Below are 25,655 nucleotides of genomic sequence, written 5' to 3' on the forward strand. Positions count from 1 at the left end.
TTTTGAAGGTTCATAAATCATTCACACCTCACAATCCTTAAATTAATAAACACAGAAGTGAACAGGAACTCTTACTCCGATTAAAGTAAGAATTAAAAACTAGATCAGTATGGCAGTTGTGCTGTTCTTAAGAAATATATTTTTATTGTCCTTAGTGAAATGGACAAACAAAAATGAATGTAAGTATAAATCACAAAAGCAGATGTTAGGAACGCCCTCCCCCATTTGTTGGTTGTACCTCGCCTCCTTTCATGTTCTTCATGCTCACGTCTCCCTTCCCTTTCTTCCCTTTCTTTCCTTTCTTCTTAAGGCAGGTCTTCTTCACAATGCAGAAACAGCAAGTGAGGATAAGCACTACTGCAACGATGGAGATGGCAATGATAGCCCAGGAAGGCACTGTGGAGGGAGGCGAGAGGTGCCGAGAAACAAATATTCACCAAACTGGGGTTTAGTAAAATTGCTATTATATTATTTTATGTGTCAGTATAGAATGGGACCAGGAATGCAGCCGTCCTGTTAAATGTTGCTAAGCCTACACAAAACAATAATTACACACAGAAAGAATTAGTCTCTCATTAAGATTTATGACCATTATTTTTAATTATTAATTTTTTTGCTACTTGCTTCTTTTTAATTAACAAGTTAACTCTTCTGACCTGATTTTGGGTTGGTCATGTGTTTACCAATTATGCAGTAAGGTCTTTGCTGCTGTATTTATAACAAAAAAATCTGTCAGGTGAGAAACAGAAACTCAGTAGGTAATCATGGGGAAAGGTGGGAAAACCAAGGAAACAAAAATCCAACATCGATATAGTAAGGAGAAATCTGGGAGACTTGATGGTGCAGTTATCTTAGAGAGCTGAGTAGACATTATTGGTGCTAGTGGGGCTGGGTAAAGCTGTAGTCTCTGGGGATGCCAGTATGGACTTTACAGTTTAGAGAACGATTGGATGAGGTTTGGTAAGTGGCATGTGTGTTTTAAACATTATCTTGGTGCAGGGTGGTCTGGGTTGCCAGATTTCATTGTTGAGCCTTCCGGAGGTGTCATGAGCTTAATTCAGCAAAAATCAGACTAAGGGAGGTGCCTAACTGATGACTCAGGTGAAGAGCTGGCAAGGTACTGAGATCTAAGACATTAGTATGAGTGAAGCAAGTGAAATGCGCCCTATTTGAAAATTTGAATTTGTCAAAGCCATTGGGATTCAGTGCAATTTCTTACTGAAATTGAGTATTAGGCAAACAGAAAAAGTATGTTACCATTCATGTTAATACAATTACAGTGGAAATACTTGTCAACTTAATTCTGCTCTCTGGAAACTGAGGCTGGATTCTGTGGATTTCACTGCTGAATTCATAATGAAGTCCACTAGGGCTATTGCAGAGAAAGGCAAGGTTCTTAAGGCTATGCAAGAAGTGGACTTTTAGACAGATCTCTGAATGCAAGAACTAGAACCCAATTAGATAAAATGTGCTTTGAAAAGCTTTAGTAACACTGATATAGTCTGAAGAAAAATGCGATGTATTGCATCATTATGAGAAAAAACGTTGAAATGGCTTTAAAAACACAGATTACAAAATTCCACAACTTACATGGAAGTTTGTCAATCTCATTGAGGAACTTGTTCTTGATGTCACCAAACACATCATTCTTACTAACAGGCCCTTGAGACTCAGTGGCATTTTCTGCTGTTGTGGACAGGAGCGGAGCCTCCGTGATGGCACTGGCACCAGTGGGCTCTGGGCCCACCATGGCCTCTGGCTTCTTCTTAAACAAATTCCACTTCATACTTGATGAATAGGTCACACACAAAACCTGCAGAAATGCAAAATATAGAAAAGGCATGTTGTAAAATGCATTTGATTGGCTAGCAGATGTATAGGTCTAAAATTGGCCAGGACATTACCCATAATATATGGAACATTTAGTCAATTTTGAAAATGTTATAAAATTCATTATTGGATCCTAAAAGGGCTGCCAAATGTTTTTATCTTGAATAGCTTTTCTATTGAATCTCCCCACATAAAACCTTGTTTGAACTCTGACTCCTGACTCATGCACCTTCATGCTTGTCCACTGTACACAACATAAATTCTTTTCCCAATAAAAGGCAAGTCTATCTTATACAAGACTGCAAAACCGCAGGTAGAAATAAGTGGCAAATTAGTGGATTAAACTTTGCTGTCTCACCAATTATTCTGTATCAATTGTTTTACATGAGAAAGGATGGCTTCAGATTTGGGAATAAAGCAAAGTACTTGCATCAGACCTCTGAGTGAATAAACTGAGAGCCACAGAAAATATAAATGGGAAAAAAACTTCCTCTGAGTCCATTAAAAGTACCTTAAGCGACTTTGGGTGTAAGAAAGATGCTATATAAACTTCTTAAGTATACTACTGGGGTAAACAGAAAAAGCATCTGTTCTCTTCATCATTGTGAAGCCTGTCTTTACCCACCCCAAAATGCGAATAATGTAACGATGCTGACATTTTCTAAGGATAAGCCATTTTATTATTCAAGGTCTAGGTCCTATTTGGAAATGTATGGCAGGAGAAGCAGCTTATGCCTGTTTTATCCAGTCTGCCATTGCAGGAGACAAAGTGGCTCAAAATCAATACCATTAAAAGGGCAGAAAGCAAACTGTGAAAGATCAGCTAATGCAGATCCAAGTGCTGAAGCCATGGTAAGTTTTAGACCTTAAATCATTTTTAGCCCCCTCAACTCTCCTCCCCTCACATAAGCATGCATTATTAATTTTAATCACCAATAGTTCTCATCCATTAGATACCCACTGAGATAAAGCGGTACTAGGACCTGGGAGAGGTGTTGCTGCCATAGAGCAGCCAAGAGCCCTGAAACCTGAACTACAATTTGAGTCTGAAAGATTAATGTTTGGGAAATATGTGGCACTATTACAGATCGATCTGCATTGCTTTGCTAAAATCTCAACCAGTTTGTGTCACACTGCGTGAGACAGAGAGTCTCTTTCAGAGAGAGTTGCTGAAGACTGTGTAACTTCAACATAAAAGTAAAGAAAATACATAATTTGGATGTTCTTTACAATAGTCTTAAATGAAATCACGTTAGTGAAAATACCATTACGCTAAAGAAGAGGAACCCTGATGATTGATGAACAAATGCAAATGTATCATTACTTAAAAAGCAACTTTTGCATTAAACAATGCAGCATTTGGGGTGGGTGTTAATGGATGGCTCTTTTTCCTTTCTGAAATTCTCCTATTTATATATTTCTAGTGATGCTCCCAGTCTTAAATATGAAAAACTTATATAAATAAATAAATAATTGTTGATTCTTCATTTTGTGGATGTCACAATTATTCCCTCCCAGCTTCCATGTTCCATATTTTCCCTGTCTTGTGTACTTTAGTTTTAAGAGATTACAGCAGTTAAGCTATTTAGTGTTTTAATTTTAATAAAGTCTCCAGTCATGTTAAAATGACAGTGTGCAGTTGAATGTTAATACTCAGATTACTACAGGAGTTTACATTCTAATTTAAGTTATTTTTTAATAAGACAAAGTTATTTGCTTTTTCTTTACTGATGTCTTGTTCTGTTTTTCATTCTAATTTCAAAGTGAAGTGAATTGACTAATTTTGCTGAGGATCTGTGTTTAATAAGATATGTGATATGCTAGCTGTTATGTAGCAAGAGTGCACTTTACCTGATTGGGGGTGTTGCTTATCTTTTGAAACCAGTTTTAATTTAATAAAATCTGTCCAAAAATGTACTTTGAAAAAAATGGTCTGTTATTCTTTTTGTAGTGCTATATTTGAAAATGGGGAGATCAGTTTGGTTATACTGTTTAGTAATGAGCAAAATGGTATTAAAAACCAGGATGGAAAAAGAATCATGATAAAATTGTGACCATAATCCTGCAATAAATAAATAAATAATAGATAGATAGATAGATAGATAGATAGATAGATAGATAGATAGATAGATAGATAGATAGATAGATAGATAGATAGATAGATAGATAGATAGATAGATAGATAGATAGATAGATAGATAGATAGATAGATAGATAATAAATTGTGATCTGATGTTTTTACCATATCACCCACCCCTAGATTCCACTGACTCTGAGTCTGAGCAAAAAGTCATACTACTCTATAAGTAGGACTGTGAACAGACTTCTCTTGTATACTGCTCTTGAAAACATATCAGTCCAGTTTCCTAACCTATAGCCTAAACTGATGTAATGTATCCTGAATACAGACAATATTATGCATCTTACATAATACATTTAACTTTAACCTTACTTAGTACATTTATTGAACCTGTAGCAAGTATTCAACACAACCATGTGTGTGAGAAGGAGAGCATGACAAAAACTGAAAATTGTAGGCCATTTTATAGCTATAGAACTGCAAATAATTTTGTAACTGTTCCACAACCTTGCATTCTGTCTGACCATTTCAAATGTCTTATCCAGATATATTAAAATGGCTGATGACATTAGAAAAAAATTATTTTAACATTCTTTGTCTTAAAGAATAGGCTTGCATGAAAGTTTATTAGCATTTATTTATTTTTGCTGAAGTACTAATAATAGTAAATAGATAAAGAAAGAACAGGATGATGGCTTGGTCAAGACAATAGAAGATTTGGGCTGAAAAAAAGAAAGTTATCCTAGGTGCTGGCAATATCAAGTACAATAGTTTTATTACCACTGGCCATCACCAGGAACACATAAATTACTTGGATAAGAGAATCTGCTGAAAATGTACAGGTATCAATTAATGATATAGTTCCATTTTTTTTAACACAAATTATAACATTAATTCTGAAAACGTTCTACATATGAAATTGTCAAAAATAAAACAAATCAAAAGAAGAGAGATCCAATATACAAAACAGATCAATACTAACTATCCTCTGGTGCCTGAACTGGACCAATCAATCTAACTTTTTTTTTTTTTACTGAAGCACAGTATTTGTTTTTTCCTTTCCTTCTTCCTCTCTAGAGCATGTGGACTGAGTGCCTGTCATGTTTTGCCCTTCCTTGACATCACAGTATGCAATGTGGCTCTTCTGTTTTTGTTTTTGTTCTGTTTCCAGGCAATGACTGCCATGTGATTTAGGTTTGATTGTTGTCTTTGCCTTGTCTTGTGTAGGTCTTGTGGAGCTACACAGGTTGAGCCAGGTCTTGGACAGTTTCTCCCCTCAGTTCCCTTATGAGCATGTTCCGGATCACTGCTCTCCTGGGCCAGATTACTGCCAGTCTCCCCACCTAATCCAAGTCAATCCTCCATACCCACTCAATGCCATTCCTCCAGCAGTTCATCAGTGTCTGCCCACAGTGGATCAACACAGTGGTCTGCCCCTCTCCTGTGACTGTCTTGCTGCCTTCAGAGTGCATCTTACCAGCATTCTTGTCTCATGAACCTGAGGCTGTCCCTCCAGGTCCTGCTGAATCTGATGTATACCCATCTCCAGAGGCTTTTAGCCTTCCCAGGCCTCATTGGCTTTTCCCCATGCCTTACTGTCTGGGGTCCTGTGAAGTGAGTGGACTACAAGGCTTTAGAAGAAAATACCACTCCACACATGAACCTGAACCCATCCCAGAATCAGGTTCTGCTCCAGGAAGTCCAGTCATCTTGTCCCCAGTCATTGATCAAGCTTGTTCAAAAATCAGCAGTTATGTCTGCTCCCATCGCCAAGTTCCTAGTTTAATCTCCTTTTAGCCATATGTCCTGCTGCACCCTGCTGTCATGATAGTTTCGCTGTGTCCATTTCCTATCTCATTCAGTGTTCTGATACAGTTCTCATTGAAAATTCACTTTCAGTGGACTACCAGTCTGGTTTTAGAGAAGAAGCATAGTACAGTCTCTGCTGTTACACTCTTAGACAATTTTTCCTCACCATTAATACAAAGAAACATTGTGCAGTCATTTTTTATCTTTCTAATGCCTTTAATTCTGTTGAATATTAAATACTTTTAAAAAGTCTGCAAAAATATTGGCTTCGACCACACAGATTAGAAATGATCTCTCAGGTAGACAGTAATCTGTGGCCCTTAAACTAAGTAATTCAGAGCTACTACTGCTAATTTAGGGGGACTATAGAAAAAGCTAATTGCAGCAGTAACACCCAGTCTCAAAACTGGGTGTTCCAATCAGCAAATATGTGCTTTGACCACTGGAATGAATGGAGTGATAGTCTTGATCACTCTGCTTCAGGGGATGATGGTCTCCCTTACAATGCAAACACCACTAGTGGTGTTATATGACTGAAGGGCAACCGGAGAGTGGACTTTCTAAGAAAAGATGCAGTGCAGATCTTCAAGTCAAGCTTGCAGTGCATATTTTTTGAGATACCCAATAAAAAATAAAAACTTTTCAGTCCTGCGTAAATATTTACTGACTTTGTTAGCCTCATGGCTAATGTCCAGTAATTATGTAATTACCAACTCTCAGCAGTATTTGTAAAGCAAAGTATCTGTTGCCTGCAAAGCCTAATTGATCACATACCAAAAGGCAATTCTCCTCGTACAATCTTTGCTAGTGTGTTTATACCAGCAACCCCACACTTAATTAGGATTTGGATTACACCATTCTATAAGAGGTCATTTAAATATGTACAAAGGCATTTCAAGATCAACTACACATGTTTCTACAACACCTGGGTTTCTTTTTTTTCATTGCAGGTTTCAAAGCTTCCCTTTCTCCAGGATTACTGTGGATCCTTCCAGCCCCCAGAAGAAGATGTAAGAATCTCCCATTCCCATTCATATAGACAATCAAGTGAACTTATATCTCAAACAACAATGTTTATATTTTGGCATGTGTTCAGTGTCTTGGGTGTGGTGTCTCAAAACATTCTTGGTGATGGGATAGGTCTCTGTCGTCATCACAGGGTCCCCCAAGGTTCGATTCTTGGACCAGTGTTTAATATATTATTGGCATTGTCTCTGTCACCAATTGTATACACTTATATGCTGATAACACCACTCTGTATTGCTTGGCTTCTGCAGTGGACAAACTGCATTTAATGCCTTAAAATTGGTGTTTTGGAATCATAAACTAGTCTTAAATGCTGACAAAACTAAATTTATGCTTTTTTTCTAAAAATCTGATGGTATCTGACATTGAAAGAGTTAATGAATATAAATACCATGGCAAATGGATAGATAATGTAAACACTGTATTAACAAGCCTATTTGTAAACATACACAAAAATTAGGATTAATTTATTGAAATAAAATGTATATCCCACTGCATCCTCAAATAGAATATATAATTAACAATCACCTTACTTTCAAAGTACAACACCATATCCAGCCTCACGCAATACACTTTAAAGAATCAAACCATTGTGTGAACAATGGTTGTGAGTCACATAACATTTTTGTTTAGAGCAACTTACAATGCCTTTCTAAGTCAGTAAAATCCTGAACAGGGGATATGTGAAGATCCTAGTTGTAAATTATGTGTGGGACCTAGGACACTGATGCACATTTTAACAGCTTGTAACATTAGTTTGTCGAAGGGAAGATATATATGGATGCAATGAGCTGCTTAGCTCATTAGCATGTTTTTCGATAATAAGAGCAAAGAAGTTAACTTTTGATCTTGTACGAACAGTAAAATGATTAGGTTTGTACATAAGGGACAGTGTATTGAAGAAAAAGCGCAGTCTACAAATATTGGTAGATTGGTTGAAGTGCGAGATTGAACTTGGTAGCAAAAATGTAGTTAAAAAAACCCAAAAACTATGGATCCGTGAGTGTATTACTAAAAGCTGGAAATGCTACTGGATCTGAAAGTAAGCTGATTGTTTATTATATATTCCATTTGAGGATGCAGTGGATGAAGCTTTCCAAAAGGAACAAATTGAAATATGCAGAGTTTGTGGATGAGGTGAAATAATGTGAGTGGCTTCCACCATAAGCCTAGTTGATACTGCCCATAACATTCCTCCCAATTCAGTGTCTATTGTTATACAAAGAAATATACAAATACAGTGTTCATAATATGACAGACCACTTTGTAGACAAATGTGTTTGCATGCTTCATCATTTACCAAAACAATGTACTCATGATATGAGGCTAAATTTGATCTTAATCCAGGTTGTAAAAAATTAACCTCTAACACCAAATCTATCTTGGTCTAACAAATATGCATTCTGCAATCAAAACAGTTGACTAAGGTAAACAAATTTCTTCACTTGTAGAAGGTATGCCACTCAAATTAAATTATATAGCACTCATACAAGCTAAACAACAGTTGGTCTTAGTTTCCATTGGAATACTGCAAAGTTACTGAGATTTACACTATGTAGATTTTTTTTTTCTGCTTAACATTTATGATGACCCATGAAATATTAGATCAGTAGGCTGAAACTGTCACACATTATCCAGATGACTTTCTAATCCTTAAACTTTGGCCAATTCGCTGTTCTGCTTATTCACTCAGATGCCTACCTGTAAGGGTTGGTGCCAGGCTGAGGCCCCCTCTGGCCACCAGAGGGAGGCCTTGAGTCAGGCATGCCACTAATCAGGCTTGACACCCAACAGCTGGGCTATACCTTATATAAGCCCTGTGACCCAGTCATTCAGTGCTGGGTCTTTGCCAAAGTTCTGAGCCAAACTCCTAGCCTGTAACTTCAGGTATTGAGTCTGTGAGCCCATGTGCTACACCTCACTTCTTGTCTGCAATGGTGTTCATGTTTTTACATGTCCCCTCCCCTCTCCAGTATTCCCCCTTGTGCTATACCTTACTTTTGTGCTGTGAAGGTGTCTGTGTTTTTACACGTCCCCTCCCTTCTCCAGTTTTCCCTCTCAAGTCTGTCTTTTTCCCAAGGCTTCCCTTAGTCATTCAAGTTCCTCCCTGTTTTCTGGTTTTGTTATAGTTTGGTTTTCCAAAGTGCATCAGGGATGCCATTTCTTCCTGTGGTGTCATTTGTTCTCCCTTTGGCGATTGAATTCCGCACTGCGGTGGCCGAGAGCAGATGGAACCCTACAGCGCTGATGGCCACTTTCCACCGGGGCCTCAGCGAGGACCTTAAAGATGAACTTTTCCACCATGATACTCCTGTCTCTCTTGACGACCTGATTGATCTGGCCTTGCGTATTGACAATCGTGTGCAGCAGAGGTGCAGAACACGGGGACCAGAGATCAGTCGAGGCTGTCGCGGAGCTCCGTGCACCCTTAGCCCTGTTCATGTGCATGACAAGCACATGAACACCCACTTTTCCCAACGTGAATGCGACGCTCGGATGTGAGAAGGGAGGTGTCTGTACTGTGGGAGCTCGGGTCATCTCTGCCCAGCTTGTCCTGAGCTCCAGGGAAAAGACAACATCCGTCAGAAGAGGGAGGACCTCTGATGGACTTAACCAGTCCTCTCCAAGCTCAGGGGTTGTTCCTCAGTACCACAATGGCCTTGGGAATGTCTGAAACATGTCACCAAGCATTTGTGGACTCTGGGGCCGCAGGCAATTTTTCTCAACACTGGGTTGGCCAACAAGGTAGCCCTGCCGCTGGTCGCACTGGATGAACCCATGGCCAGTCCCTTGAGCCAGGGGTTGTTGGTCATCAGAGACGTCCAGTCACGTTGCAAGTCGGAGCACACAGCAAACACATTGTACTGTTTGTTATCCATGCTCCCGACTTGCAACTGATTTTGGGTACCCCTGGCTTCAGTGACATAATCCTCAGATAGCACCGACCGGCTCAGCTAGTCTGTCATGGGGTTTGACATGTCAGACCTCCTGCCTGCAGCCACCCAAACCCCGGTCTGGGGCTGCTCGCAATCCCATGGTCTGGATCTGTCTCAAGTCCCCCAGGAATACTGGGACCTTAGGGAAGCATTTAGCAGACCGGCCATACCACATGGTCATAAACCTCCTCCTGGGCTCCAGTCCCCCTAGAGGTTGCTTCTTCTCTCTTTCAGGGCCTGGGAGGCAATGGGAGAATATATCCAGGAAGCCTTAGTCCTAGGATTCATTCGGCCATCTGCTTCCCCAGCTGGTGTGGGTTGGAGTGGGGGGTTTTTGGGGGTTTTTTTGGGGGGGGGTTTGTCAGGAAGAAAGACTGTTATGCACCTGTATAGACTACCGGGGCCTTAACTAGGTGACTGTCAAGGACCGTTATCCGTAGCCCCTCATGACCTCAACATTTGAGACACTGCAGCAGGCCTCCATTTTTACCAAATTGGACCTGCACAGCATCTACAACCTAGTGAAAATCCAAGAGGGAGACGAATGGAAGATGGCATTCATCACCTCCTCCGGACACTGCAAATACCTGGTTATGCCATTTGGGTTGATGAACGCTCCTGCTGTCTTCCAGTGGTACATCAAAGGGTCCTAAGGGAGGCCCTTGACAGATACGTGTTCCTCTACTTGGATGACATCCTAATATACAGGCAAACGGTAGACAAACATGTCACCCATGTTAGGTGGGTCCTCCAGCTTCTGCTCGAGAACCACCTCTGTGTCCAGCTCGAGAAGTCATTGTTCCATGCCCGTACCATCTCCTTTTTGGGATTTGTTGTCTCCCACAATAAATTGTGCATGGACCCTGCCAAGGTGCAGGCTGTAGAGAACTGGCCTAGACCCACCTCAGTGCGTCTGGTCCAACGCTTCCTGGGCTTCATGAATTTTTATCGCAGGTTCGTTAAGAACTTTAGCACAGTTGCAGCCCCACTGATCGCGTTGACCAGGAAGGTGTCGGGTTGGTTCTGCTGGTCCACCGAGGCCCAGCAGGCATTTGATGAATTAAAATGCCATCTGATCAAGGCCCCTATTCTGCAGCTCCCTGATGCCGAGCTTCCGTTTGTCATTGAGGTGGACGTATATGAGGTGGGCGTTGGTGCAGTTCTGTCCCAAAGGTCCGGAGAGGACAAACTGTATCCCTGTGCTTACTTCTCTCGACGTCTGTCCCCAGCAGAATGAAACTATGATGTGTGCGATTGCAAATTACTGGTGGTCAAGCTTGCGCTCAAGGATTGGAGGCACTGGCTGGATGTTCTCTCCCACGAGTGGTAATCCTCACTGCCTTCTACTCCACCCTCGACCGTTATCCCCGGGGCCTGCATCGTAGTGCCAATCCTGTGGGGGATTGAGAAGGTAGTACGTCAGACTATCCTTACTGAACCAGACCCGGGTGGAGGCCCAGGATGACTGTATGTCCCTACGGCGGTCAGAGTTCAGGTCCTCGAGTGCAGAAATGCATCTCCCTTTTCAGCGCACCCAGGAGACACACGATCGCTTGAGTTTCTCTGTCGGCGGTTTTGGTGGCCCTGCATGGAACCCAACATCCAAGCGTTTGTGAACCCCTGTTGCACCTGCGCTCAGTGCAGGGACCCCAGGACAAGGCCCACTGGCTGTGCCTTTGCGTCCCTGGTCTCAGCTGTCACTCAACTTTTATTACAGAGCTGCCCCCATCAAGCGGCAATACGGTGATTTTGGTGGTGGTGGACAGGTTCTCCAAGGCTGGCCACTTCTTTGCACTGCCTAAACTGCCATCTGCAAAAGAGACAGCCAAGTTATTGCTTACCCAAGTGGTCTGTCTTCATGGCCTGCCTAGCGACATCATGTCAGACCACGGGCCTCAATTTACCAGCCAATTCTGGGGTGCCTTCTGTTGGTTGTTGGGGGGCAGAAGCTAATTTGTCCTCCGGCTTCTACCCCCAATCCAACAGCCAGATCGAAAGGGTTAATCAGGACTTGGAGTGCACCCTCCTCTGTCTGGCCTCTTCCTGTCAATCCTCTTAGTCCGAGCACCTATTATGGCCGGAGTTTACCCAGAACTCCCTGTGGCACTCCTCCTTAGGCATGTAACCATTTGAGTGCTAGTACAGGTATGCTCCACCCATGTTTCCCGACCAAGAGGCCAATGTGGGTGTTTGGTCTGCTGAGCAGATGGTCAGGCGCTGCCACTGTGCCTGGTGATGGGCATGCAAGGCTCTTTCGTCTGCTGCTGCTGCTCAGAAATGTGACAGCGACCAGCACCGACTTATCAGCCTGGGCAGCAGGTTTGGCTATTGGCCAAGGACCTGCCTTTGTGTGGGAATCCATGCAAACTCGCTCCTTGGTACATTGGGCCATTCAAGGTCCTTTGCTGCATTAACCCTGTCTCTTATTGCCTTACTCTTCCCCTGTTGTTGAGCACAACATGGGCCCCTCTGACATGGACAAGCATCTCTTGGACATCCAGTGGGGTCCAGTGTTTGGCCTTTGTGCTACACCTCACTACTTGTCTGCATTCGTGTTTTTACACGTCCCCTTCCTGCTCCAGTTTTTCCTCTCCAGAGGCTTCCTTTAGTCATGCAATTTCCTCCCCATTTTCTGGTTTTGTTTGGAAAGTTTGTTTGGTTTTCCCCAGTGCATTGGGGTTGCCGTTTCTTGGTGTCCTTTGTTCTCCCTTTTTCCACACTCGTTGTGGTGGATTAGTTTTTTCCTTTTGTTTTACCTGATCTAACTTCTGCACATAGGCCCACCATTGTTAGTGTGATTGCTCACCCAGTAGGCTGTTGGTGTCCACCTAGTTGACCTGGGTTTTAGCCCACCTTTACACTACCATCATGTGTTTTCAGATTCTTAATAAACAAAATATTGCTAATTTTATTTTCTGAACTACTTGCTCTTTTTTTACAAGGTCTAAGGACTAATATCCCTCCCAATTCAATGATTGTTGGTCAAACTGTTATACAAAGAAATCTACAAATACAGTGTTCACAATATGACAGACCACTTTATAGACAAACGTGTTTGCATGCTTCATCATTTACCAAAACAATGTACTCATGATATGAAGCTAAATTTGATCTTAATCAAAATAGCAGGTTGTAAAGAATTAACCTCTAACACCAAATCTATCTTGGTCTAACTAATGCATTCTGCAATCAAAACAGATGACTAAGGTAAACAAATTTCTTCACTTGTAGAAGGTATGTCACTCAAATTAAATTATATAGCACTCATATAAGCTACACAACAGTTGGTCTTAGTTTTCACTGGAATGCTGCAAAGTTACTGAGATTCACACTATGTAGGGTTTTTCTTTATTTCTGCTTAACATTTATCACCCATGAAATATTAGATCACTGAATAGGCTGAAACTGTCACACATTATCCAGATGACTTTCTAATCCTTAAACTTTGTCCAATTCGCTGTTCTGCTTATTCACTCAGATGCCTACCATCATGTGTTTTTTTTCAGATTCTTAATAGCTAATCTACTGCTAATATTATTTTCTGAACCATTTTGCTTTGGTTTTTTTCATATATATAAGTATGAAAAACATTTTACCACAAGAAAACACTCCTCGAAACAGCACTCCTCTCTGTGTTATGCATGTATTGGCATGCACCTAGAAAGAGAGAAGTGTAGAATTGAACAGGGGTGCAGGATTGAATTGAAATCCAAAGATTTGGTTGGGTTAGCAGCTATAATGGTTATCTCTGAGTCAGTCATGAATGTCTTGCATTATGACATAAAGGCAGAACAGGAAAGAAATAGGATTTAAACATTTAAAACTGATCAAAAATATTTTACAAGAGTATTTGTGTGAATTGGTTTACTGCAAATTTGCTCTTATTTTCCCCAAATGCACTACTCTGTCTGTGCAGTTTCAAGCTTTAAAGACCACTCATTTACATATAAAAGTACTCCAGGCATTTTATATACTGGCATCATTACTTCTTCGATTATGGTGATTGCAGTGCAAACTCTTAAATCCGCCATCACTAATCATGTAGCAAGGATGAATTGTGATCATGTGACCATGCATGGCCCAGGGCATTTTTTTTCTCTGCTATGCAAGCACCAGAGAGTAAGATTCAATAATTAAAACTGCAGTTATATTAACAAGCATCAGGAATCTACCTCTAGCTAACAAATGTAAGCCAAACCTCACACCATAATTTATACACCAGCAACTGATGCCTTGGCAGTTGGTAGGGCAACAGTAGCTAAACAAGAGAACACGTTTGTTTTTGACTTTGTTGGCTATATCTAGAAACAGGTAATTGGGTATAAGGTAAATAGGTGTGTTTTTATTGTATTTTATATTTTATTGCATTTTCATTACACAATTGTCTTGAATTACCTTAGGGAGGTTAAAGGGGCTAATAGAAGAAATATATTACCCTGTTACAGTAGAAATTGTACAGGGATGAAAACAATGTTGCAGTAAGTGGATAGGCAAGCCATACTTCTTTTCTGTGTTTATAGTATGCGCTCTATATAATATATATATATTACATATTCCTGTTGAAGTACAAGTGAATCCTCACACAAGCACCATCTTTTCTGTTTAAAAGCGAAGTGTCAAGGTTCTGAATTAATTTCTGTCTCTATGACCAGTGAGCAATTATGTTGTTGTTATTGAACACCTTAACCATAAACTAATAGAAAAACAAAATGGATAGTAACCACTGACATCAATGTGCCTTTGTCTTGATGGAAAAGTTGAAGAAAGCACATAACTGGAATGAATGGGGAGTGTTCAGTAAACATATTAGAAAGATGGTAGAACAGAATTTGTTGTTCACTTCAAGATTCACTTTAAGTCCAGTAAAATGCAAGCCACTGGTGTGCTCAAACTGCTTATGTAAAGTATCCTCTTATATCTTTAATTGCAAAGATACTGGCAGAGACTCTTACTCTGTACTCAAAGCAAAGTGAGCTCTTTGTCATTTCTTTGTTTGTCAATAAGTAGTTATTCACCAAGTTCACCCGATTGAAAGTGTGATCTCTGCCTGAATATCAAACATTATTATTGACCTTTGACCAGTAACTGGGTTGTTAATACTGCTTAAACTACTGTAATTTATTACTGGTAAGTAATAGTAAAATGACATTATGTAAATGGCTTGTTTTAAAACTCTATTCTTGTAACAGAAATGAAAATTTAGGGCAAAAAATAAATCTCAGAATCATCCAGTGTAAGAGTAAAAAAAACCAAAACAAAGCATCTTCCAAAAGCATTAGACAGGTGCCGAAGCTTCCAAGACTGCTGCTTTCCTTGCATTACAGCAGCTGCTGTTTTAGGAGGGTCACTGTGCTTCCACAATACTGAGTGAGTCAAGACCATTACCACAGGTGGTCTTTAGTAATTAACCAAATTAACTAACGAGAATAAACTGGCATCACCTTAAGTCTATCCCCTCCTCTCTCAGATGGCTGTAACTGAATGCAGTCTGTCTTGTTTGGCCTGATTTGTCTGTCTCTGAGGCCAGCTGTAGCTGCGCAGAACCATGGAAGAGAAAGAGGTAAGAGTAAGAAAAAAAATTCTAATTCTCCAAATTCAAAGAAATGAAAAATCTCAGCATACATCATAATCACTTATTGTGACATCTGACTTTTTGGGGGGGTTTTTTCACCCCATATAAGAAGGTTTTATGTGATTGTCCACGTTTATTAAAATCTAGTACTCATATTTTATCATATACATGAAATGAAATCAGCCATGCAACATGGCCATAGTCTCTCTGCAGCATTGTTCACTTAGCACAATAAAAGGTTCAGATTTGGACACCCAACCATCTGGAAATCATATGACTCCACATTACATTGATTAGTTGTTGGAAGTACTAGTGGAAAAATAGGTAGTCCCTAGAGACCTATATGGCTTTTAGCATTCCACCCTCTGAGCACTCACAAATGAATCACAAAATATCTCATAATGAAAGAGTGTTTACTAGGATATGATCCTTATCCCAAACTCTTCTTGTATTATCCACATTCAAAGTCAAAGCCTAGATTAAATGGCTAGAGTAAATGAAGCTCCTACAGTTTAGCACAACTATTAAAATAAACTCTCTCTAACTATTAAAATAAAAGTAAAATAAATCCTTAACAGTCAGGGAATAGCATTTGTCCTTGGCAATGTCCCTTGCCTGTGATGCCCAGAATACTGCATAAGAATCTTGTGGAGATGAGTGGAAAAACTAGAAGTAAATCCCACTCCCTCCAACTCTAGAATCACTCAACATTTCATTTGTAATTTTCCTGTGAAATCAATGAATCCATCCATCCAACTTTCTTTGAGTTTCTTATTAAGAATTCCAATAAAGCATATATTGATGATTTATAACTTGCGACCATCAAAACTTTTAAGATGGTGTCATTATGAAAAATATATTCTACATTGTATTCTATATGTTCTATACTATTTAATTTTCATTTTCTATTATGAGGTTTTAATGAAACCACTAACAGAATCAGTGCTTAAAACTGCAATGGTTTTGTTTTTTTATTAATACCATATGAATATAAGTGCATTATCAACAGAGGTAAACTACATGGCTTTTCACTGTTGTTCCTTGGTGCAGAGAAGGTTGTCAATCCTCACCCCCCTCAGGGTAAACACAGCAGCTGTCAGCAGGGATGGCTCACTGGAAATTATCCAGGGTACGAAAAAAAAAAAAAAAAAAAAAAAACAGATTCCATGTGCCTTCCCACTTGGCTGTCAACAGCTCAAGGTTGCATGTAACCCAGGTTGCATGTAACCCAGACCTAGGATCAAATAATCTTAACAATTGCTTGTACAAAAAAAAAAAAAAAAAAAAAAAAAAGGATGCAGGGCCAGACATGCATGAAGGGGGAAGCTGCCAGGATTCTAATTTGTGCTGAAGTTGACAAACATAAAGACTGCTAAGATCTCACAGTGCTCCTGGGACAAGCACCTTGAAACACTACTGCAACACTCGCATGGCAAAATAATCAGAGCACCGTATAGCACCATCTAAAAAGCACTGCACCACATCTACTCCAGTTTAGTGAGGGCAAACATGCTTCTCTTTGCTGCACACAAAATGCTTGTATAGAAAACAGTCCATCAGAATGTATCCTTCAAGACAAAAAAGACTGTTAAATCAATAGCTAGAGTGTTCTAATGAAGTAACTCCCTATTCTTTCAGTTTCTGATGATGCTTTCTTACAGCATGATTAAGTAATAGCCAGTGCTGTCCCATATACAATAGTACAATAATGTTACAGTATAGTACTGCTGTACAATTCTGTGTACCTCTCCTCATTTCTGTCTTCGTGGAGCGAAAATAAAATTAAAAGCTTTACACACCTGTCTGTAATGTTCTTCTTGGTCCTATTCCTATTGTGGGCTGACCCATTCAGTGACGAGGCACTTAAGGGTTAAATGTTTCAGTGCTGAAGCAATGTCTTCTGTCTCTCATCAGCCAGAGAAACTGCAGTCACCCCCCCTCTACTCGCCACTGCAGCACTCTCTCTCTCTCTCTCTCTCTCTCTCTCATTCACATTCACACACATTCTCACACACACACACACACACACACACACACAGAGGAGGACGCAGGGCCACACTCCTCTTCCTCCTCCATCCATCATGCTTTCCCCTCCCCTCCTCTCATTCTCCAGCTCTCTCTCACTTTCGCTCTCTTCCACAAAGCAATTCCCTCCTACCCCCAACCCTCTCTTCTTCACCCCCTCTTTCCTTCCCCCTCTTCCTTAATCCATCTCACTCAGCTGTCTGATTGTAGATGCTGCTCACACAGTTCTGATTCTATTTTCTCTCTCTGGAACCTCTCCTACAGTAGTGGTTTATCAGAGGAAATAAATAAGCAAAGCTTACTCTTCCATTTTTGCCCTTTGGCTTTGATTTCTAAAACAATGAGAACATAGTTGGGTGCGTGAATAACAAAAATAAAAAAATGCACGACTGCAGTAACCAAGGACAGAAAGAGAAAGGGGGAAGGGGATTGAATGAAGAAGGCCTAAATAGAGGGGGGCAGTAAAGTGATGAGGAGTCGAGACACTGCATCTTGCATGCTGTTGCACCAGTGAAAGAGAGAGAGAAATAAGGAGAGAGAAAGAGATTCTTGAGATGTTCACATTGTTTTAACATCTGGTAAATAACTGATGAAACATTCAGTTAGATCACAACTCCTGTCTTTTTTTCTTTTTTCTTTTATTTTTTACTACAGTTCTACCATAATTTACTATTTTACATCATCCACTAGACATCTGGGATTATCAAAGAAAAATTATAGTTGAATATTTCAGTGCTGAAGTCTTAAAATCATTTGTACTTTCAAGGACATCATCAAATGAAAAACACCAAAACAATCTCTGGATAAAGACTGACCCCTTGCTTTGTGTGCTGACACATTCTCCCTTGTCAACTTGACAGCTTTAGTTTACAGTATGTCAGTGAATTGTCTGTAAATACTAGTCCCCCAAATACAAACATGTGCCTATCTACAAGCACTGGAGAATTAAATCAATGCAATCCCAATCAGTCTTAATTAAAGTGAACAGAATGGTCATTGCAGTGTCACCATATAGCTAAAAGACAGCTGCCCTATTTACACCCAGACTTTATTGATATTTATGGACAAGCTTGTATGTTGTAAACCAGTCCATTTAGTTAATTTTTTTTTTTTTAACTATCCTACATTGTCACTAAAGTCCCTTATACTTAGGATGACATTTTGCATTTTTTTAATAAGAACTGGTTAATGTCTTGGCAATTCACATGTCAGTGTAGTTTAGTGATTTCTTCTTCTTCCCTTTTGTGGATTTCTTTGGTATTATAAGTAAGTCATTGGCTGTCCCCTTGTGGTGATATAGTCTGTAAAGTACTGTTTGAGGAAGCAAAAAACCAAGCATGGTTGGTGTATCTCTGTCCTAACCCTATTGAGTATTTCAAAGTGCTATTAGTATGCTCATTCTTTTTTTCAGCCCCATCATATTGTGGTACTGTGGTATTTCATAGATATGAAAAGACCATAGTTGTATACTTGTAAACTTGGACCATATAAGCAATATGCTATAGAACAGTAAGTATTTTGTTAATCAGGTATCTAATGGATCTTCATGCCATTTGTTTTCTGGGACTGGGTTTGTTTTCTTGGTCTGTATGTATACAATGATACTATTTTACACTTTTACCTTTTTTTGTTTACTAGTTGCTGCATTAAACAAGAACATGGAACATTCAAGTACAAGTGTTGTAAATGAGATACAAGTTTACCTGTCAAATTATACACTGAGTAGAAGGAGGATAGAAGAGTAAAACAACATATTTACCAAGACATTTCCTCAGTGGAGTGTAAAAAAGGGACTGATTCTCAAGACAATTGGTCAGAGGAGGATGGCCCTTTGAATTTTGGTTCTTCTCAAGGTTTCTTCATGTTTTAGAGAGATTCTTTGCCACTGTTACCCTTGGCTTGCTCACTGGGGGCTTGGAAACAGACATGGGTAAAGCTGCTTTGTGACAACAGCTGTTGTAAAAAGTGATATATAAATAAATTTGACTTTGACCATTAGCCTTGTTGCAATCAGGGCAGAATAAAAAATCTGATCATTCACTAAAGACATGGTCCCAGGTCTCACAGTCCTCAAGACACACACATGGGTTCTCTAACAGCAGAGCTGCTGCAATAGCCCATGCTGAAGCAGCTAAAGCATTAGTCACATTACTAAGAAGGAAATAGATATGAAAGTACAGAAAGCACATTTTGAAGCTTCACTATACACTCTGAATATAAAGAAATATAATACTATACGGCAAAGACTGAAGTATTGAAGTATTATTAACGGCTATGAGGAGTGATAAGCTTAATCAAAGGCTTGCAAGCAAGGTTGTTTTGGAGCATCGGAGTGCACTAGAGAATACATAAAAAAGAGAATACATACAAAAACATTCACAGCCACACATTAGCTTTCAAATGGATGCCAGATCCAGAGGTTTCTCTTTTAAATGATCTTCAGTCTTCACCCATAGCACAGTTGCAATCAAATGGATTGCCCTTTCAACATCCTCAAAAGTGAAACATCTCTAAAAGAGAACTTTCTGAAGAGGGAATCACTACAGGATATGATTCCTTCAGTTGGATGCTAGAATATATTTTAGCCATTATACCCCCTTCCTGACCAAGAAAGCTCCACAGTGGAGGAAGAGCAGCACAATAGTTCTTATCAAAGATGAATGATTATTATTATTATTAAATTATTCACCTGCCCAACCTACAGGTATGCCTTATCAATGTGACCTGTGACAAGAATAGTGACATCAAGACAAAAGTATGATTATCTTAGAAAGGTTCATGACTTGAGGTGAAATTATCACCACAGGGCTCTTGAAATATGATTGTTTCAAGAATTGCAGGGCCTGGAGTCCATCATTTCAGAATACATTTGGGTTGAATTTGATAGAGAAAGAAGAAACTGACCTCTTAATGAAGTGGCTAGGCCATAAACCAGCTGAGTATGTGAAGCGTATAAGAGCTGTGCATGTCAATGACCCCAAGAAAGCACTCAAGATGGCATGGCAAAGATGCAGTGGAACTCCAGAGATTATTGAGGTTATTGGGTCAGTGTGGACAGTTTTCCCAAAGTCTCCAATAAAGACCATTAGAGGCTCAGAAAGCTTGGTGATCTATTAATGAAGCTGTAAGAAGCAAAGCTGGAGGGTGACTAACAGGGTCTTGTTTATATGGATATGGCTCAAGAAATAAGCAGTATATCACAAAAGCTGTAGTTTGGGCTCTAGGAGAAGTGGATGATGCAAGGATCCAAAAAGATAGCAATTTGTATAATAAATCTATTTTTCTGTCATATGTCCAAAAAAGTGTTGAGAATATATTTCTCATAAATATAAATTCTACACAGTAATGAACACTTAATGTGATGTTCACTGTGTCCTCAAATTGTGTAACAAGCTGAAGTACTGTCTGGTTATCTTAGTGTAATCTTCAATTTATGGTGTGTTCTATTATCTTGCTAATTTGTCTATTTTCTTTTTTTTCTCTTCATTAAAATGTTGCTTAAATAATCCTTGTTCTAGACAAAAACAGTTATTCCATTCTAATTGTGTTTACTGGTAATCTTACACAATATGAAATATATTAGTTATTTCTAGTAGTCTGTAGCTGTGGTAGGAGCAAGACATAAGTGTGAATAAGAAGCGTCTTCATTCTCCATAATTAAAGACAACAAAAGATCACAGCAGTGTGCTGGCTAAGAGTATAAAAGAAAAAGGAAATATACTAGCTGTAATAACTCAAAGTGTGGAGACACTGAAGAGCAGACTATAACTCAGAGCATTATCTTAGGTGCTGTACAGGTGAGCAGTACACAGCACTGGAACACAATACCTGTGAGAGTAAATACCAGAAAGAATACAGGAAACAAACAAGGCACAAGTACTTGTGATCAGTAATCAGGGGATTGGGAGCAGATCAGGTGAAGTTTATTTGTCAGTGGCTGTATCCCTAAGGCTGGGTGCCTGACCGTGACAACGGACCCCCCCTCCGAGAATCCCACCAACCTCCAAGAACGTGGCCTGCCCAAGAGCTGGCTTGCATGGGTCCATGTGGTGGAAGAAGTCTACTAGGTTGACATCCAAGATCTGGGATGCAGGCACCCAGGTTCTCTCCTCTGGACCATACCCTTCGTGATCCACAAGGAACTACAGGCATTTCCTTTCCAACTGAGTATTTGAGATGTACTTACCTTATAACCAGGTCCCCCTCTAGCTCCAGGGATAGAGGTAGGGAATCTGGCAGTGAGGATCCAGCAACAGCTCCACAGGCTTCAGGGCATAGACATGGAAAGGTGGCAATGCATGGCAGCTCCTTGGCAAGCTGACCCTGTAGGTTATTTCGTTGACACAGTGGAGCATGGTGTATGAAGTAGCATACTTAGGGGGCAGCTTGCCAAGGGGTTCCACCTGGTCATCCTGGCTTCCCACACTTCATCCCTGGGTTGGTAGATGGTCATCAATCTGCCTTACTCTTATTGGCGGTGATGGTGAATCAGAAGTTTCAATGAGTCCCCTCTCAGATATGCTCACTCTACTTACACCAAGTTTGAACAGTGGGCTTGTCCATGGTCAGGGGTTTCCAAGTATCCAGAGGGAGCTGAAATTCCCCTCTCAAATGTACTGAAATCCTGCACTCAAAGGGAGCAAGTCTTATGCCTGCATGGCAAAAAGAGTTCTGGGCATACTCTGCCCAGGGGAGGTAGGACCTCCAGGTCTCTGGGTGTCCCTGGCAATAGAGAAGCAAAAACTTACCCATTCCTGTTTGACTCCACCTGTCCATTGGTCTGTAGGTAGTAGCCTGTGGTGATTCTTACTGTTATGTTCAGCTTTTTCAAGAGGCCTTGACACACATGGCACATGCTGCACTGGTGCATTGCTTGTCACCAGTAGCTTGCTGTCAGTAGCTGGGTGGTGTGAGTTGATCCAGGGTGCCCTGAGCCCAGGAAGGTGTGTGCCCACTTGATGAGTGCTGTGCCACATCATGAACAGCTGTTTGGTGGACAGTGAGAATGGGGGTTAGCCACAGCGATGTCTCAGTCTAGAGCAGGTCAGTTGGACAGTTCCCACAAAGCAGGAGTATGTCACCTGGAACACAATCTGAGAAAAGAACACGAACCACTGAGCCTACCTGGAGGTAAGCCACTTGGTGGTCTGGATACATGATGATTCCCTGTAGCCAGTGTTTCCATTCCTCAAAGGCTATCTTCATGGCAAATAACTCAGTTGCTGAGTCAGTTTTCAGGAATAAAAGGTCGTTGATTTTAGTTTGATGTTTTCCCCTGACCACTGGGACATCATGGCCCCCACCCCCACATTGGAGGCATTGAGCTCTGCTACAAAGGACTTGGTGGGATCAGGCTGCTGCAGTACTGGGGAGCTTGGAAAAGCTCTCTTCAGCAAAAGGAATGCCTCTGTCATTGAAGACATCTACTTCAGCTGGGTAGCCTGCCCATGGAGCAGGTCATTCAAGGACTTAGCCAGGGTGATGATGGACCAGCTCAAGCACCTGTAGAAATAGATAAACCGCAGAAATAACTGTATTGTGATGCATCTGGGCCTGTTGTATGCTACATCATGCATGTCAGTCATAGGATGGGGAATGGATCAGGATGATGTCAATGTAAGCGATGAAGGATATACCCATAAACCTCCTCAGGACTTTGTTTATGTATGCTTGAAAAATGGAAGGTGCTGGGCTAGGCCATAAAGAAGAACTTGATATTCATATTGTCCCGAGGCCCTACTAAAGGCTGTCTTCCATTCATTGTCTTTCTTAATCCTGAAAAGGTTCTAGGCACTGTGTAGGTCTATCTTACTGCAGTACCACACCCTCCTCAGTTGCTCGAGAATGGTGAGGATCAGTGGTAGTGGGTAGGGGTACTTGACTAGCAGTGCTAATCAATACGTGGCCTCAGCTCACTGTCCTTCTTTTTTAAAATAGGGGTGGTGGGGCAGATGTAACCATGGGCTAGACATTCCTGGATACAATATTCAATGACCTATGCCTCCTCCAGGGAGAGTGGATAAACCCTGCACATAGGGAGAACAGCTCCCTCCTTGAGTCATAGTTAAAGTGTGGAGGTAGCTGGGTGGCCTTGGTGGGAGAGAAGATATCTGCCAGCTCTTTGAAGGGAGCAGAGATAGGGGTGGAGCGATTAGCCTCTGGAGGTGGACATGAGGGGGACAGCTGTCTTTTGAAGGCAGCATTTTTTACAGGAGGGGCCCCACTGAGGACCAGGAGGACCGTAATTGCATCAATTATGTCAAGAGGGGGACGGGAGGGAAAGGAGGAAAGGAGAGCACCTTATGTGTATAACCCTTACTGGCATGCAGAGCATTGCTAAGATGGGAGTGGTACTCACCTTCTCCCCTCTTTCTCATCAGCCCTGCACTGGTCCCTGGCTCCACCAAGCTGTATGGGCTCCTCCATTACTGCAGCTTATCATGATTGAGATGCAGATGAAGAGACTTCTGCCAAAGGGAGCAGTGCTCCTCCATGAGGCGGTCATAAGTGATGGTGAAATGAACTACCTTGTTGAGTGTCGTTGCCCCCTGCTTGCAGGCTAGAACTGCTTGTAGCTTCCCCTGTAGACCCTCCATGAAGGCATCTATGAGTGCTGGTTCATTTTATCTTGTAGTGGCGACCAGTGACCAAAACATCACATACTCTGCTGCCGAGTGGGGACCCTGCCTCTGGAGTAGCAGGGCTTGGCCACATACCCTACCCCAAAATGGATGGTGAAATATGGCTTTTAGCTCACAGACAAAGCCAGGGTAGTCTGACAGCAGAGGAGAGGACCAGGATACTAGCACAGTCTCCAAGATTTTAGCTCTCCCTATGAGCCAGGAGATAATACCACTTTAGTGTGGTCAGGCAAGCAAGACTGGTAAAATAGTGAAATAGAGTTTTCACCACGAATCCCTCACAACCTTCTGGATCCCCACCATAGACTTCAGGAGTGGCAGTATGGCAATGCACCACTTCAGCTGCCAAGAGGTATGTGTGCTCACCAGCCAGGGCACCTGGGCTCACTGTACAGCTGGCGAGCCATGGACCGGAGCTTGCTAAGTAAGATCTTGCTGTTGCTTCCCAAGAGCGGTCATCTGTATTGCTAGTAACTCAGCCCAGTTCAGGCCACTTGCTCCAAGTCCAGGCCACTCCCTCCCCTCTTGTGGCTGCACATTCTGTGATGGCAGCAGGGATGGAATGAGTCACAAGTGAAAATAAGGAGTGTCTTTATTCTCCATAATTAAAGACAACAAAAGAGCATAGTGGCACAATAGCTAAAAGTATAAAAGAAAAAGCAAACATGCTGAGGAGCTGTTGTGTGTTTATATCTCAGTGGACGTGTCACTTGGCTGGGTGCGTGGAGTACCATGACACTTTCAAGTTAAAGAAGGAAATCAATAAAAGTGACTGCTTAATCACTTTGTATATTCTGCATGTTATAATGCGTGACTGATTGTAAACTCGATTCATTGACCAAGAGGTCTGTGCCACCTTGGGAATCAAGTCCATTGAGTCAGGAACAACTTGATCATTTATGTGTCCATTAGCTCCATGTTGTGTGCGGAGCTTGTAAACCCAGCAAGGGTGTAAGGCCTTCATATTTTCATTATTTTGGCACCAGTAAGGGTCACTATAAATTTTAGATGTCAGAGTTGGTTTAGGTAACCCATTTCTCTGCCATTTAAGTAGCCTAATCAGTCCTAGTTAGTTCCCTTCACAGGTTGTTTTAATTAGTTTTTTTTCCTTTCCTTTGCTTTAACCATGCTTTGTACATGATGAATCTTGTTAGGTTAATTGTGTCTTGTTAAGTTTTGTTTTGCTGCATTTCTATGTTTTTAATTGGAGACCATTATTAACATATTCCTCAATTTACTTTACACATTTTTCCTCTATTATTGTTTATTACTCAATAAATATCCTGTTGTAAAGTTTTGATTTGTTGATTTTTGATTTGTTTGATTTGTTGATGGCATTTCTAATTTTGGTAGATGATACATAATTATGTGGCAGAACTTGTGACTTTTGTGAGCTGAGATTGAATTAACATTCATTAATTTAATGACTTTTAATCAAGTTAATTCTCCTTGCTAATCAGGGTTGTGCACCAATTAATCTTAATTTCGATTGCCAATTTATTGACATTCATACCACTGCAAAAGCCACAGAACTGTGGAGTGCACAGCAGGCAGCTCCACTGAAGGCAGCAGCTATTCTAGCTAGTTGTTATACTCTATGGGTCAGGCATGGAGGCATACTTCTCTTAATAGAACACTCTGGCAGAGAAACATGATGAACTAGCTGCAGAAGAGTTTTTACATGACCGAGTTATAGTTCATTATATGCATTTTAAAATTATGGTCACAAAAGAGGT

The 25,655-nt window shown here is 40.8% G+C and overlaps 1 protein-coding gene across 8 annotated transcripts in view; it reads right to left on the reverse strand.

Annotated features, from left to right (window-relative positions):
• The window catches only part of syt2a (synaptotagmin IIa), a 67,848-nt gene that overhangs the window by 29,234 nt on the left and 12,959 nt on the right, over positions 1 to 25,655 (reverse strand). For 2 of the 8 annotated variants that reach the window (XM_081706748.1, XM_027030048.3), the window contains exons 1-4: positions 17,053 to 17,202; positions 15,123 to 15,214; positions 1,591 to 1,813; positions 239 to 396 (exon numbers count right to left, since the gene is read on the reverse strand). In XM_081706748.1, coding sequence (XP_081562874.1) covers positions 239 to 396; positions 1,591 to 1,813; positions 15,123 to 15,214; positions 17,053 to 17,101 — 522 coding nt within the window. In that variant the 5' untranslated portion in view covers positions 17,102 to 17,202. Of the gene's footprint in view, positions 1 to 238; positions 397 to 1,590; positions 1,814 to 13,277; positions 13,339 to 15,122; positions 15,215 to 17,052; positions 17,204 to 25,655 lie in introns of those variants that run through there. The other 6 variants (XM_035522449.2, XM_035522451.2, XM_035522452.2 and 3 more) reach the window with 6 other exon arrangements.

The sequence above is a fragment of the Electrophorus electricus genome, chromosome 24, assembly GCF_041902795.1.
Source record: "Electrophorus electricus isolate QZ-2024a chromosome 24, ASM4190279v1, whole genome shotgun sequence".
NCBI classification, from domain to species: Eukaryota; Metazoa; Chordata; class Actinopteri; order Gymnotiformes; family Gymnotidae; genus Electrophorus; species Electrophorus electricus.